This window comes from Canis lupus, chromosome 24 (assembly GCF_011100685.1).
Source record: "Canis lupus familiaris isolate Mischka breed German Shepherd chromosome 24, alternate assembly UU_Cfam_GSD_1.0, whole genome shotgun sequence".
NCBI classification, from domain to species: domain Eukaryota; kingdom Metazoa; phylum Chordata; class Mammalia; order Carnivora; family Canidae; genus Canis; species Canis lupus.
The window spans coordinates 45,168,409-45,184,276 of NC_049245.1; the positions used below are offsets into that span (position 1 = coordinate 45,168,409).

The 15,868-nt window shown below is 58.4% G+C and overlaps 1 protein-coding gene across 3 annotated transcripts in view; it reads left to right on the forward strand.

The window, feature by feature from the left end:
* Positions 1-15,868, forward strand: part of PHACTR3 (phosphatase and actin regulator 3) — a 210,408-nt gene that overhangs the window by 170,554 nt on the left and 23,986 nt on the right. For all 3 annotated transcript variants that reach the window (XM_038572758.1, XM_038572760.1, XM_038572759.1), the window contains exon 8: positions 3,458-3,611. In XM_038572758.1, coding sequence (XP_038428686.1) covers positions 3,458-3,611 — 154 coding nt within the window. The remainder of the gene's footprint in view (positions 1-3,457; positions 3,612-15,868) is intronic.

Sequence of the window (15,868 nt, forward strand, 5' to 3'; positions counted from 1 at the left end):
CCGCCGGGGCCACTCGGTACCTGGGGAGAGGCAGCAGCACCACCCCACCTCCTGCCCCCCACCTGTCAGCTGCGCATTGGAGCGGCGCCACCAGCGTTTGCTGCAGTTGGCCTGGATCTGCAACATCAGGCTTTTACTTTTAATTTACTTAATTTTTTGGCCTCTACGTTGATTTTTTTGTTGGCTTTTTCCAATAAAGAACTCCATAGGATATTGAGCAGGACTGGTCTGAAGATAAATGACTGCGTTGGCCTCGGAAAGACAACATTATTTTCCACTAATGCACCCAGGGAAAGACATTCTGTGCCGGGCGAGCTCTGACCAGATCGGGCACAGCCAGCCTTGCACCCTTGTGGGGCCTTGTGGGGCCTTGTGGGGAGCCAGCCGACGGCTCAGAGGATGGCAGTTCTGGGGGGCTGGGCCCGTCTGCACCGCCCAGTGACCGCCAGGTGGCTGGTCTTCGCCATGAATGCAAACTCTTATAGTTCAAGGCTGCTGAGGGGCTGGAGGAGGAGGAGCCTGGCGCTGGAAAGAGAAAACCTTGCTTTCGGAGATGCAGCCTCTTTTCCTTGGGTAGGCACGTCCTGTGTTGCTGCCGCCATTTGGATATTTACAGAGATCTGAAAAAGTAGACCCTGACCATTTTTGCCAACTGTCCTGTTATGTTTTTTTTTTTTAAAGAATTTTTTAAATTATTTATTCATGAAAGACAGAGAGAGGCAGAGACACAGGCAGAGGGAGAAGCAGGCTCCATGCGGGAGCCTGATGTGGGACTCGATCCCGGGACTCGAGGATGATGCCCTGGGCAGAAGGCAGATGCTCAACTGTTGAGCCACCCAGGGGCCCCTCTCCTGTTACTTTTATGGAGGAGAGAATTTTCTACCACATTCGCTGATGTCACTCAACATTGTTCTTCATTTTTAAATAATTATTTTCATATAAGGAAATGATGTTTGTGATAAAAAATATAACACGGAAGAGCAAAACTAGTGCATAAAATGATCAAATGCTGACCTTTCTCTGCCAGTTTATATTACAGGTATTTGCAAAATCAGACACGTACCCATATACCAATGCATTTCTGTGGATGACGTACGTACTTTTGTGCAAGTTGCTATTACGAGACCTTGCAAGCGTCCCGTGAACGTCTTGTTGGCGCTCAGTACCATACACGCCGCCATTTTCAATGGGCTTGCCATGGCCAAGTGGTACGACGTGCCGTGATCTGATAAGTGTCGTCTTGGGGTTTTTGGTTGTGTTTAGTTTCTTGTCTTCATAAATGATGCTGGATGAACACCTTTCGTGTGGTTTTATGTGCTCATCCCACTCGCTGTGGGAGGCAGACTCCTGGAAGTGGGATTTCTGGGTCAGAGCACAGGGAAGCACTTGTGTCCAGGGGCACCTGGGATGGGGGGAAAACTTGCTTGCTACTGGCAGTCTGGACAGAGAGGCTTCCCGGCCGCTGTTTCTCAGCTTCACATCCTGCTCCATGTTGGAGCGTGCGACCTGGGACACGTGTTCATTCACATCGATGCTGATGGTTGCGGGGAAGTGCTGTGCAAATTTATGAAAAGCCTCATTTTAAGCTATTTGTCTTCGAAATTTCCTTTTTTGACTTGTAAGTAACAGAACCTAGTAACCTCCAGACATGCTGAAGAAGACCTAAAGTCATTCCACAAGCTTCTGCTGTGGCCCTACTGTGTGCACGCCCCCGCGAGTTTCTGCTGTGGCCCTACTGTGCACACTGTGCCTGTAGAGGCTGGGAAAACCGTTTGGTCCTGGCGCAGAGACCCCGTGTGGTGCGAATTCTCATTTACGTCTGGAAATCTCTGATGAAGGGATCTTTTTCTCAGTTAAGAACAAACAGGATTAAAGTTTGTAATAAGAAACCCAAGACATTTGCAATGGGCTTAACAGACTTTCGTTATCAAAAGCTAAAAAGATTAAATCACGTTCAGGGCCGTTTCATGGTTGAGCACATTTGGTTCTCTGAAAATGGCAATCCCTGCTCGCCACGTATTAAACCCTTGACATTCATGAAGGATTTGTCCCAAGACCTTTGAGACTCCCTTAATTCACGAATGCCACCAGAGCTTTCGTTTTACCCCAGAACACACAGTAAAGACTAACGGAAAAACGCCTGTGACTCCTTCAGGCTCTTTATGATGCCATAAATATGGGGCTCTAGTCATTTATAAAGCTATTAAAACAAATTCAGGCTGGAGCCCTTGCTGCAGTGGTTTGTGGAGTCATTATTTTTCGCTGTCTCTATAAAACACATAGCAAACGAGCTCATATTAGAAATTCAAACCTCAGCCGAGCCCAAATTTCTGTGTCTTACTTTATCCCTAACTTCTGTTAAGCTGTCACGGTATTAGACTCATTTGCTTTGTGTTCTTCGACACTGCGCGTTGGCTTTCTCTGGGAGCCCTTCCTCTCGAGAGATAGCGCTTGCCTCCACCTACGGGAGCGTCCCCGCTGGATGACGGCCTGAGCCCCAGGATTGAAATCCCTGTTCCTGGTAGGGCTGCAAGGCCACACACCCGGCGTCGTGCTTCCCGGCTTCAGAAAGCTCACCGAAGCCACGCACCTCCTCCTGGTGCCCTGATGGATGATCCCTCTCTGCCCACACACACCGCCGAACCCCACTTCTCTCCGTTTAGACGTTCTGTTCTCTGAGATCTTGCTCAGCTGGTCCTAGACGCGTGTGGAAGTACACACCAGCCTGGGCCCGAAGGCCCCGGGTCGGCCCCTGCCCCCTGTTCCTTCACTCAGTATTCATTGGGAACCTGCTGCATCTGCACTGACCTGGGGCCCGGGGAGGGCGGACAGCCCTGGAGCGTGGTCTCGTGGAGGAGGAATAAAGTAACCGACGGGGAAGGGATCAGATACGGGGGAGTTAATGGTGTGGCCCGATGGGGATGGGGATGGAGCTCGATTGGGCCTCTTCAGGAAGGTTCAAGCGGGCTGTGGGGACAGGACCCCAGATGGTCCAGCAGAGCAGGGTGGCAGGCGGAGGGCAGGCCTCCTGCAGAGGCCCTGAGGTGGGATGTCCTAGGCTCTGAAAGAAGACCCGCGTGGCCGGGGGTGGTCAGCAGGGAGCGTGGACCGTGTGGGGAAGGGGCGGCAGGCGGCTGCCGTGCAGAAAGCAACTAAGTCTCCGTCCACGCTCAGAAAAAAGACTGGGTGCCATTAATAAGCACCCCGGGACAACCGTCCCCAGAGGCCTGGGATATTCGATGGCTTGTCTGCCCGCAGAACGCGTGGCCCGTGGGTGGTAACCTCCCTTTCTCCCCGTGTCCCCCGCGTCCCCCGCTGGAAGGCACCCCAGGCTGACACTGTGCCCCTGTGGCTCTGGTGCGGACTCCTCCCTCCAGCAGGTGGGTGACTAGATCAACAAGCCGGCACTTGACTAATACTTGTTTTCTTGTTGTCCCCTCTCTTCGGTGGCTCCCAGGAACGCTGCCAAGGAAATGCAAGAAGGAGCTCCTGGCAGTGAAGCTGAGGAATCGGCCCAGCAAGCAGGAATTGGAAGACAGGAATATTTTCCCCAGGAGGACTGATGAAGAGAGACAGGAAATCCGGCAGCAGATTGAGATGAAACTCTCCAAGTGAGTAGTGGCGCGTCGCCACGAGGCGGGGCTGCGTCTCCCACCCCCCCCCCCCTTCCGCCGCCGCCGGGGCAGCCCGAGCCCCTCTGAGGCCCTGCCATCCCCGGGCGCCCGGACAGGGCCCTGACGGTGGCTCCTCACCTGGCCACATGTGCGCCAGGTGAGCCACAACATGCTCTGTTGTGGGGCCGGGTGTCCGTGTACCGTCAGGGGCTGAGCAGCAGGCTTGGTCTCTACACATGACGTCCTCCTGTGATGATCAAAACTGTCCCCCCGTCCCCCGGTGGAGAAGCTCTGGTCTCCAGAGGCCAGGCACCCGCCGGAGTGACGGGGGGTGCAGGTGGGGAAGCCTCTGACGCAGTGGGGAGGACGCGCCTGGTCGGTGTCTAGAGAGAGGCCACTGCCCCCTCTCCTGGTCACTTTCCAGCAAGGGTTGCACTTAGCACGGCCAGATCTAAGTTTTTCAACAAAAGCTGGAAATCTATTTTGGGGCACAGTATGTGCCCCAGGCTGAGCCCACCTGCTGCCTGGCTGTGCCCCAGAGCCGTGAGCAAGGGTCCCCCCGGGGGTCAGCAGGGCTGGCTGGTGGCAGATGCTCCGCGTCATGGGCCAGGGCAGCGTGGGGCTGTGGGTGTCTGGCTGAGGTCTGCGGGGATCCAGTTCTGCGCCGAGGCAGGATGCTTTGTAACGCAGCCTGGGGAAGGTGGTTTCAAGCACTGGATGACTCTCTAGGTTGCTTTCCAGGAACTGGGGTCCCTGGGGCCCAGAACCCAGAGCATGCTGGGCCTCCCAGCTCTCACCCGCGTCCCCTGCCACGGAGCCAGCCCAGAGCTGAGTGTGAACCAGGGGGCTTTTGTGGGGAGTCAGGCTACTCCAGCAGGGGCCTCTGCTTCCTCCCGGTGTCCCGGGAGTGCTGCGGGATCGTGGCCCCAGGATTGGGGTGCGGATGTTGGAGAGGACCTGTCAGCGGGGTTCAGTGCCGTAGCTCCGCTGCCACATGTTGCCATCTCCCTGACCTTCCTCCAGCACCTGTGGGGTCTCGATGGGCTGCGCTTGAAGGGACAGTGTCCTGGATCCCCTCCAGCCCTCATTCCCTCCTTAAACCCAGAAGCTGGTCCCGCAGAGCAGGAAGAGACAGCATCCCGACGGTGAGCTGGACCAGCTGCCCTGGGCCCCATGCCCGATTGCCTTTGACCCGCTTCTCACTGCCCCCCGCACCCAGGTCCCCTGCAGCAGCCCTGGGAAAATGCAGGTTCCGATGAGGAAGGTGCGGCGGCGCCTGAGGGCCTGGGTTTTAGACAAGCTCCCAGGGGACACCAGTGCTGCTGGTCTGTAGGCCACATGTGGGGTGGCGAGGGTCTCCCAACCTCGGCGCTCCTTTATTTTTTTTTTTAAGATTTTATTTATTCATGAGAGACACAGACAGACAGAGAGACAGGCAGAGAGACAAGCAGAGGGAGAAGCAGGCTCCCTGTGGGGAGCCCGATGTGGGACTCGATCCCGGGACCCCGGGATCACACCCTGAGCCGAAGGCAGGTGCTCAGCCGCCGAGCCACCCGGGCGGCCCACCTCAGTGGCACTCCTGACGTCTGCGGCCAGATGACTCTGTGGCGGGGCCGTCCTGCGCGTGAGGACACTCAGCAGCGGCACTGGCTTCCACCCAGGAGAGGCTCACGACCCGCCCTCCCCACCCAGCTGTGACAAGCAACACTGTCCCCAGGCACTGCTGCGAGTCCCTTTGGGGGTGGGGGACAGAATCAGTTCTGGTCACGACGCCCTGATCGGAAGGTCGCCCTGGACTTCTCCAGGGGGTCTTTCCTGTGCTGGAGGCCCAGGGCTCTGTGTTCAGTGGTCCAGCCCTTGCGTCTGCTCCGAGCCGGGGCGCGTGGGCCCAGGCGTACCCACCTTCCACTGGGATCCTCTACTGACTGTTTTCGGGGTGGAGGGTGATGTGTGTGTGTGGCTGAAGCCCAGACCCTGGGTGCTGTGATTCTCTGCACCATGGTTTCCTCGCCTGTAAAACGGGGATGATGCCAGCTGCCAGGCCCGTGGCAGAGGAGGGGCGGGTGCAGCATGGCACATGTTGCCGCAGGCCACTCGGTTCCCAGCCCGTGTCCTAACGACCCGGACTCACGCAGACCTGCGTTCTGCTCTGCAGTGATGGGCGCGCTGGGGTGCCTCACCGCCAGGTCTTGGTTTTCTCATCCGTTAAGTGGGGTGCTGAGCATCCGAGGCCATTGTCTGACTCAGGGAGATCCCATGAGGGAGGCGTGTTGCAGAGCCTTAGCCATGCGGCAGGTGCTCGAGGTTGGGCTGCTGACCCCTGGGAGCCAGGACCCCTTCCTGCATTGGCTCCGAGCTGTGCGGCCGAGGGTGCCAGTGGCACAGACCGTTGTCAGGGTGCCTGGTGGTGACCTGGGGCTCGGGAACCCCATGGGGAAGCTGCTTAAAATGCAGATCGATGTGAGCCCCACCCCAACCTGACACCAGAACATTTTGCCTGATAACGATGCGTTGAGGGAACCTCCCACCAGGGGCCATGTTAGCCCGATTGGAAGGGGCCTGTGACACCCATCAAGTGTTTACCACTCGGTCGCTCATTCAGCAGAGACCGTTCTCTCCTTGAGGGGCAGGCACCGCGGAGGTGCCGGGTACAGCTCTGGGCGGCGGCGATCCCTCTGGCAGTGCGCATTCCTCGAGCTGTGAGGCCGGCACCCACCCGGGTGCTCCGTACGAGGAAGATGCTCCAGGAGCACCCGCGGGAGGCCGGGGGGAGGACTCAGATGCATGAATCCCTAAGGGACGGCGCTATCATGGAAGGAGAGGGGGCTGGGGCGCAGGCCACATGCCCCAGGGCAGGGGAGCGGGGTCAGCCCCGTGCTGCGGGCCGGGCCTCCGGGAGGCCCTCTGAGGGGACGGCTGCGGAGACGGCAGGCATCGGGCATGAGCAAGTGCCCTGCGGTCGGCTCGGGTGGGGAAGCGCGACGAGAGTGGACTGTGCCGCGGGACACATCAGAGCCTTTACTGCCGCGGCACGCGGTGCAGCGGTACGCGAGTGGGTGGGGCACCTCGGCCTTTCCTCCCTGGGCGTCCAAGGCCCTTTGTGGGAAACGAGCTGTGTGGGGGGCCTCTAGGGTGAGGGGGAGCCTGAGGGCGCCGGGATGGTCACGTTCACGGCCGCGTGGCCACACCCGGCATCGGCTCTGGTGTCTGCGGTGCTGGAGGAGCTCTGCGGGGGTCCACCCAGACCTGTGCATGGAACTTAACCACACTGGGAGGCGGGGCGGGGGGTTGCACCCCACTAGGGACTGGGGAGGTAGCGGGGATGATCTCCACAGCCTGGGGTGATGTTGGGGGGACTTGGTGCCTGCATCCTGGTGGGACGTGGGTGGCTGATGCTTTGGTGCGGCCCTGACAGCCTGCGTGGGTGGGTGAGGCCCCCCGTGGTGGATTGCAGGCTGCAGGGACGCGGCCTCCCGCTGGGCGGGTGGGGCCCCGGGGTGCAGTCCCAGCACCCGGTGAGCACGGGCAGGGCCCCCCCCCGCCTCTCGCCGGCCATCCGGTCCAGCGTGTCCCATGAAGGACGGGATGGGACCATGTGTGCTCAAGCCGCAGCACCGTTGTGGGGGCTGTGACGAGCACCTCCAGGGGTGCAGGCCCCCAAGCGCCTGGCAGCCTGCGTTCCCCCGTCAGCGTCGCTGCTGAAGCACCAGCCCCACGTTCTGCTTACGAATCGTTTCTGTCATCAAGGGGAAGAGGTTTCCTGTCTACTCACCGGGCTGATCTGAGACTCAGATGAGAAGCCACGGGGACGGGCGTGCCGTGCCCAGAGCCTCCTGCCCGCCTGCTGGAGCCCCAGTGGAGGGGCCTGTCTCGATCCTCTCCCTGCGGCCTCCACGCCTCTGCAAACTGCTCCTTTCTCTTACCGGTGCTCGAGCCTATTCCTGCAGTCACACACCGGGGAGCTCCTTGCTGAATAACTGTGATGTTACAGGCACTGTGCAGGCTGCTAGGTGCACACTCTGCCCTACGGGGCTTCCAGCATCTGCATGTGCTTCAGGCATGGCTGGATCCAGGTGCTCGCATGGCATTTGCAGGAACTGACCTCTTTCTGCTTTCTGGACTCTGTTGTGCTCTGGGTGGCCTCGTTCTCTGGCTCTTTCACGGAGATCCTAATCCTCCAAGCTCCGGGCTTAGATCTCTACAGGAGCCCATACCTGAATGAGCCGCCTTGACCAAGGGTTAGAAGGGGCTGATGAGACAAATTTGGATCACGTGCTCATCCCTGGGCCCATCACCATGGCCAAGAGAACACGCTAGTTAATCAAGCCTGGCCTGCATGGCTGCTGGTGTCCTTGACGCTCCGTGCAGTCGCAGGTTTGGTGTTGTCTTATTTTAGCGAGTTGGAACATTTTCTCAGTATTTTTCAGCTATTTGGTTTCTTCTTTTCACGTACTTAACCTGCTGCCTTCTTTGTCTTAATGACTGTAGGAGTTGACTTTGGGAATGGTGGCTTCCAGTCCTTATTTCTCAATTTGGGGGCATGTATTTTTCATTTTGTTCGTGCTTTCCTGTGTGCAGGCCGGTTGCTGGATGAGCAGTCCTACGTCAGGCATGGACATGTTTCTCTGTGAAGGGCCAGAGAGTGAGTATCTTCAGCTTTGTGGACCAACCGTGTCTGTTATCCCCACACAACCCGACTGTCCTAGCACGGAGGCAGCCGGTAGCCCCTGTGGCAGGAGTGGGCCTGGCCGCGTACCAATAAAACTTTATTTGCAAATACAGGCCGCGGCCCACGGGACACAGTTTACCGACCGCTGATATACTGTATGGTTCGTGCTGTTTGCATCAGGTTCAAGAACTCCTTCCCTAGCCAGAGGTGAAAAATATATTAACCATGTTATTTTTGAGCTGCCTCCCAGCTATGCCGACTGCTGATGGTTTTCTATTAGATAAACCAAGTTCTCTTTCAAAACAGAGGATTAAGTGAATTGATTTAAAGAGAAAAGCCGTGGGGCGCCTGGATGGCTCAGTGACTTAAGTGTCTGCCTTTGGCTCAGGTCATGATCCTGGGGGGATCCAGCCCCCCATCGGGCTCCCTGCTCAGGGGGGAGCCTGCTTCTCCTTCTCCCTCTGGCCCTCCCCCTGCTCGTGCTCTCGCTCGTTCTCTCTCTCTTTCTCTCTCTCTCTCTCTCTCTGGAAGGGCCCTTAACTGAGAGGTACCCGGGACACAGGCCCTGGACTTGATCTCCCCCATTACTCACTGGATCTGTAATTAATTTTAAACCAAGGACTAGAACATTGTAGCTCCTTGGACATTCGTTGCCAGGTCAGAACAGGGAAAAGCAGCCCCGGAACCGGACCCGCAGGGATCGGCAGTTGAAAAGTCGTGTCCCGGAGTGTCGGCCGCTTGTTCCCCTGCAGAAACGGTTTAATTGGATCCCTTTGTCTTTGTTTGCCTCCTTCCAGGGTCTTCTGCTCTCACTTGCTGAATAATTCAGCCCCGGTTGCCGCGGCAACGTGCCATCCACGCGTTGCCTCGAGTGCATGGAGTGTTTCTGTTTTGTTTTATTTTCTTTAATTTCCAGACCTTTAAGGCCTTTAACTCGCGGGCACTCCCAGGGCTGTCGGGGGTGAGGTGGTCGCTGTCCCCGGCTCTGTGCGCTGGGTCCGGGGACCCCATGAAGTCAGAGGCCTCCCTCCGTCCGGGAGCGCAGCGCACCCCTGAGACGTGTGCGGGCATCGGCAGGCGGCGTATGAGGGACCCACGGCCCCCACGCAGCACACACTGGGCACAGCCTAGAAACTATGCCCAAGCGCACGGACTGTCTGGCCTGCACCCTGTTGTGCGCACCACGTAAGGGGCGTGGTGAGGAAGGATGCCCGAGAGCTTTCATGTCTCCCCCCCCCCCCCCCCCCCCCGCAGTACGTGTTGCTCGATTCCCCTCATTTAATTGAATCCTTGCAGGAACCGGGTGAAGTAGATAGTATTGACTCCATTTTACAGATGAGCAAACTAGGCCGTTAGGAGAGGTTCAGTGACTTGCCCAGGGTCACACACGTCCCACTGTTCCGAGTGTGTCCCCTGAACACCACACCTGGGCCCGGGGGGAGCCTTCTGGGAGAGCTCAGCCCCACTGATCTTAGGGCTTTGCATTTTCTTATTTGGTCTGGCTGCTTCCATCACGGGGCATTCGGGCCTCCAGCCAGCACACCGGGCCCCTGGGCACAGGGTACTTCCTGCCCATTTCCGGGCGGGGGGAGGGCAGAGACGATGCAGCGTGTCCCCTGCCTTGGAGCAGTGGGGCCCGGTGATGTCCAGGAAGGGCCCAGCAGCCACACGCAGGCTCTGGGGAAACGTGGCAGGTGGGCCCGACCCCCGCCTCACTGTCACAGCGGTGGGAGTTGGGGCGAGCATTGCCATCTCCGGGTCTCCCCGCTGGTTGAAAGATGGACACAGGGCAGCACCTTCCTCCCGGGGCCCCTGGGGAAGGTTCTAGGTTATTAGCCCCTGTAAGAACATAAGAGCATGTTCCTGGCAGGAGGCACCCAGGGGGATGGAGCTGCTGCTGGTAGGAGCTTGGCCGGGGGCACCCCTGGGTTAGCTGTCACCTATGCAGGAGGAGGATTGAGGGCCCCCTCCCCCCACACACTCACCTGGAGGCCTGAGAAGCTTGCAGGTCACATAGTAGCACCAGCATCGTTGTTGATGCTCATGCGATTATTGTTCTTATTTGTAACTGTTGTATAATCTGCCTGGAGACAGGAGCCTCAGTAATGCAGGAACTTTCTATTAATCGTCCCGTGGTGGAGGGCGGGGGGCTTCCATTCTGGGGCCACGTCGTGAGAACTGATTACGGCTCGGTAATGTCCTTTGGGAGCTGGTACTTAGCATGTTAACATGGGAGTTAAATGGTCCTCGAGCGTGTCCCTTTGTACATTTTGTTCTGTGCATCCAGAACAGTCTGCCACCACTCAGCCTCCATGGAAACACAAGTTCCCAGAAAAAAAAAAAAAATGTGTTTTGTGCAGCTGCCCCCACCCGCCGCTGGAAATCTGCAGAATTTTAAGGAAGAGGCTGGATGCTCTCAAGGATGGGGATGGAGATTGGCACCGGCTTTCTGGCGGGGTTGCCTGGACCAACGACCTGAGTCGTGGCTTTAGTACGTTCTGTCCACCGAAGCCTCAGGGGTGGTGAGGGCCCCTTGTGGGGTCTCCGTTATGTGGACACAGAATTTCAAATATATAGAAATCTTTTTGTGGGCTAACCAGAAAAAAAGAAAGGACTTAATTGCTGGAGAGGAAGCCTCCCCTCTGGGCAGGGGGTGAAGCTCCATCGCAGGGGTCAGGGGTTCGTAGCAGCAGCCGGGCGGTGATAAATATCCATTCCCCCCCACCCTGCAGGGTGGGAACCCAGCTCATCCCGAGCGACTCGAATCCAGTCCCACGGGCATCCTGCAAGATGGGGCCAGGGAAGTGTGCTTATTGATAATGGTCGTTGCTAACATTTATTCAGTCTTCTCCGTACCGTCTCCCTGCGGAGTCCCTCACGCACATTCTCCCCGCGAAGGCTCACAAGGCCTCTCTGGGTTAGCTGTCATCCAAGGTCCTATATTCCAGATGAGGAAAACCGGCTTAGAACAGTGCCGTCGCTCGCCTGTGGGTGGGTCACCGGCTGTCCACCCGGTCACGCAGGTGCCAACCGCTGGCTGTGTGTTGGGATCGCCAGGGAGCTTGGTGAAAACACTGATCCCGGACCCCACTCTGGAGCTCCTGAGAAGGGGTCTGGGTTCTCACAGGGCCCTTCTTCCCCAAGTGTCCTGTTGCCCTACAACACCCCATATGATGGCTTCCTGGGGAGACTGTGCCCTGAGGCTTCAGGATCACAGTAAGCTGTGCTTTTCCACCACAGCCACTATTAGTCTCTTAAGGAGAAATGTACACTTTAGGGGCGGCTGTGGGGCTCAGTGGGTTGAGTGTCCGATTCTTGGTCTCAGCTCATGTCTTGATCTCGGGGTTGTGAGTTCGAGCCCCACATTGGGCTTCATTTTGGGTGTGGAGCCTACTCAGAAAAAGGAGAGAGAGAGAGAGAGAGAGAATGTCCACGTTGTAATTAATCATGTTTCCCTTTTTGCTTTGGCCACCAGGGTGCTCAGAGCCAAGGGTGCAGCTACCTTGGATAACACTGTTGCATCATTCAGGGTGTGTGGGTCTGTTTGGTTTCCTCCTGTATCCCCTTTGCCTGGAGTCCCTCCATTCTTCATTTTAATTCTATGGGATATATTTTTTTATACAGGATTTCAAAAGCATCTCTGCATTTTACTATAAAAAGTGTGTGTGTCTATATATATATGTATTTTTTTTTTTTATGGAGGCCCTCTTCGCGTAAATGAGATCTTGCCACATAGCGCTCTCTCGGAAGGGTTTCCGTACTGCGACACAGAACTCGAGTGTTCGTTTTTAGTAGTATCTCGTATGGGAGGAACAGATGGATCTTCCAGCTTTGTTCTTCCCACAATCAACAGACTTGGACTTTCCCTCCAGAGCTTTACTTTTAAAGTAAAACTACAGGGCTCCTTTTCACACGTCAGTGTTTTCCTTTTTATGGATTATTTTCATGAGCCGCATTTCCAGAAACAGGAGGACGAGAAGAACAATGAGAAGAACAGGAGGACGAAAGGCACTTTGGATTAGAGACTCTCGTCGTTCCCCGGGAGCGAGGGTCGCTCATCAAGGACCACGGCCGGAGCCCAGCGGTCAGCGGGCAGGAGCCTGGAGCGCGTGGCCCAGGAGGACGGAGCAAAGCCTGTCACGAGCACGCGGGACGCTCTCAAGTTCATTAGCAGTGGCAGATGCAGAAATTCATGCCGGAGGAACTTTCATCCCCAATTAAAAGTTGACAATAAGACTTTGAAATGATACTACCTTAAAATATTACTTCTTGATATTTGTATTGACGTAAGTTATCGTAAGGAACCACGAATCCACCCCGGCCTGGTGAGGGCGCCGTCCACACGCCCCCTCGCCCCTGCCGGCAGCTGCGTGACCCAGAAATGACGGAGCCGCACCCGCGAAGAGCCGGGGGGTAATTTGCACATGTGAAGTGAAGGTTCCACTCCTGGGAGTTGAGGTTTAAAGACGGGGGAGGAGAATGGTGTGATGGTTGAGTCCGGGCCCCTGGGAGGCACCCGGATTCTGCTGTCACATCGTCAGCAGGTGCGTCTGCCTTGCTGGGGGGGGGCGGGGGTGAGGTGGCTGCAAGCGGACGGGTACATGTGTCCGCTTTCCAGATCTTTGCAGCCTCTTTGCCCTCAGGATGATGCAGAGAGATGGGCATTCCTGTTGGTTCCAGATGGCACCCGGGCTGCCTCCACGGGTGACCCTGGCCCGACACGTCCTACACACCAACGAGGTCGGCACTGTTCTCCCCCCATTGGAGCAAATGTGAATGTCGTGGTGCAGGGCACCCCCTGCTGCGTCGGGGGTGTCTGGATCCAGCCCTGGCCCGGAGCAGGGTCCCCAGAGTCAGGCTGACCTGGGCCAGACCATGCTGTGCAGCCCCAGGCAGGTCATGAGCCTCCCCGCCCGGCCGGGGGCCCTCTTGGGGCTGGCCCCTCCACGTGTGTGCAGGTGACACGCACCCAGGACGCCCACAGTGCACGTGGCCTGAGAGCCCGGCTGCTGTCTTCCCATCTCCCCTTTGCCTGACACCTGCTGTGATTCACCGCCTCGGGGCACAAGGCGTCACTGTAGGAGCTGCCCCTTGTCTGTGGGCACGAGACACAGGACAGAGGGTGACGTCCGAGGTCAGAGACCCTTCATCTTCCCCGTGTGCCGCAGGTGAGGAGGTCGATTTCAGGTCCTGGGACAGATGTGCTGAGCTGCAGAGGTGGCGTCCCCCAGGCGCCGTCATTCAGGCTGCGAGGCTGGCGGCGGTGAGCCTGGGCTTGCTGAACCCTTCTTCCCCTGCGGCCTTGGACTTGAACCCGCGTGGCCAACGATTCTCAATCCCACGAGGTGTCCGTTGGTAGGTTCCAGGGAAGCGGAAGGGAGAGCACCAGCCTCTGACGCCAGATTTCACGGCAGCTGCAGCATCTTGGCCCCTGACCGATTGCTTTTCAAGCCTGACCAAAGCCCCGGGCAGGGACGGTGGTGCACACTATGCAGACAGGGGACCCGGGGAGGCGAAGCTGTTGGTGAGCAGAGGACGCAGTTTCCGGAGCCCCCGCCCCCAACCCCTGGGCTCCCCACCCGAGGCCAGGCCGTCCTGCTCTCATCTCGCACAGCTGTAGGAAGCTGATGACCCCTCGCAGCTAAAGCCCGGCTTCCAGTGCCATAGCATCCCCTCCGCCGGGCCGAGTCGGCCTGCAGCGGCCCGGGGACTTTGCTCTGGGTCCCGTGGGCTCAGGACGTTGTGCATGTGTCGCTGCATCTGTGCCGAGAGCATCACCCTCCCATCGCCCCAGACGGGGCGCCCACCTGCAGAATGTTGCTCTTCTAGTAACTTACTGCTGTCCTCACGAAGGGTGGGAACTCTGCCTCCCGCCCCACACTTATCCGCGGCTGCTGTGCTAGAAGGTGAGGCTTTAAATTACTTCCAGGGAGAGCACAGGAAAACAGGACTGGTTTTCTGGGCAGCACCACATGCCCGTTGCCACATATGGGGTGTGCACCCCTGAGGACAGGAGGCTCTGGTTCCTGCAAGCGACGATGGCAAGACCCACTCAGAGGTGTGCGTGAATTGGCGCGTGTGCCAAGAGGTGCATGAGGAAAGATGTGCAGACCGGACACGGAGGTGGGATGCTGGATGGGGCGGGGGGCTCGGCAGAGGGGAGGCAGGGATGGGACGGCCATTGGAGGGTGGGTGGCCCGGAGCATCTGCTGATGGGTCAGTAGGTGTCTGTCACCTGCAGGCGGGAGCACAAGGAGGTCCTGGGCCAAGAGCACCTGCAAAATAAAAGCACAAGTCCTGAACCGGCATGGCCGTGGGGAACTCAGGGTGGCCACAGGGGACCCAGTGTGGCCATGGGGGACTTGGGGTGGCCACGGGGGACCCGGCATGGCTGTGGGGGGATGTGGTGGGCGCAGGGCCGGAGGGCCCAGCAGGGGCAGTGGTAGGCCCTTCCCTGCTCCCCATCCACAGGTAATTTATCCCTGGCCCAGCAGTGTCCTCCCTGGAGGGACCTGCCATGACCACCCCGACCCCTGACTCCCGACTCTCCCATCACATCATCCTACTGTTTTCCTCATCGCCCTGGGGCCTGAAATTACCTCTTTCTTTGCCTCCTCAGGGCCTGTGTCCCCTGTCCCCCCCCCCCCCCCACAGGACACTAGGAACCTGCCTGTCTTGTCACTGATGTGTCCCTGATGCATTCAGTAGGTGCTCAATAAGTTGGTGCTAAGTGATGGGCATAGATGTCTGGCCTCTGTAAGAGGCGGCGAGCACCCCTGGGGGTCATAGTCCCCGGGGTGAGGGGCACCTGAGGAAGACTGCTCTCCCTCCACACGGTCGGGGGGGGTGGGCGAGTGCAGGGGGCAGGATGGGTCGGGTCGATGCGCGTCCTGCAAGTGCCACTGGCCGAGGGGACCGACGCTGTCTGCAGGCGAGTGGACTTGAGAGCAGGGGAGGAGCAGGACTGGGGTGGGCGGAGGGCCTGAGGAGCTCGCCCGCCTGCCAGGGTGGCTCTGGCCGCTGTGCCTGGGGGAGGGGGTGCAGGGAGGAGGCAGGGACACGCGTGAGGGAGGTCCTGTGTCCAGGTTTGGACGGCGTTGGTGGGCCCCCTGGCGCCTCAACAGTGGTCAACCCGAGAGGACAGGTGAGGCTGCAGAGGAGTGTGGGGACCGCGCGGGGAGCCTCCGGGGGCAGATTTGCGCTGCTGGGCCGTGGTCGGGAGCGGCACCAGCTTGGGATCGAGGCCCTGAGGGACAGCGCGGCGTCCGTAGGGTCATGTTTCCTGCTGCTGCCCGTTCGCTTCCCACCACGTACCTTCCCTCTGATTTCACGCTCCGTTCACAGACAGAGAGAGCAGTCAGCGGTTTTCCACTGGGGTCCAGGGACCACACATGCCTCTCGGTCTCCTGGAAATGGGGCGGCATTAAATGCAACCAGAGGAAAACACAGCAGCCTCGGAAGCCACTTCTCCAGCTGTTGGCTCCTGCGGAGTAACTGGAGATTCGAGGTTGGGCGCGCTCGGAGTCCGCTGTTTCCGTCTGCAGGAAGCGGGCTGGCGGGGCGGCCACGGTCTTCCTCAGCGCCG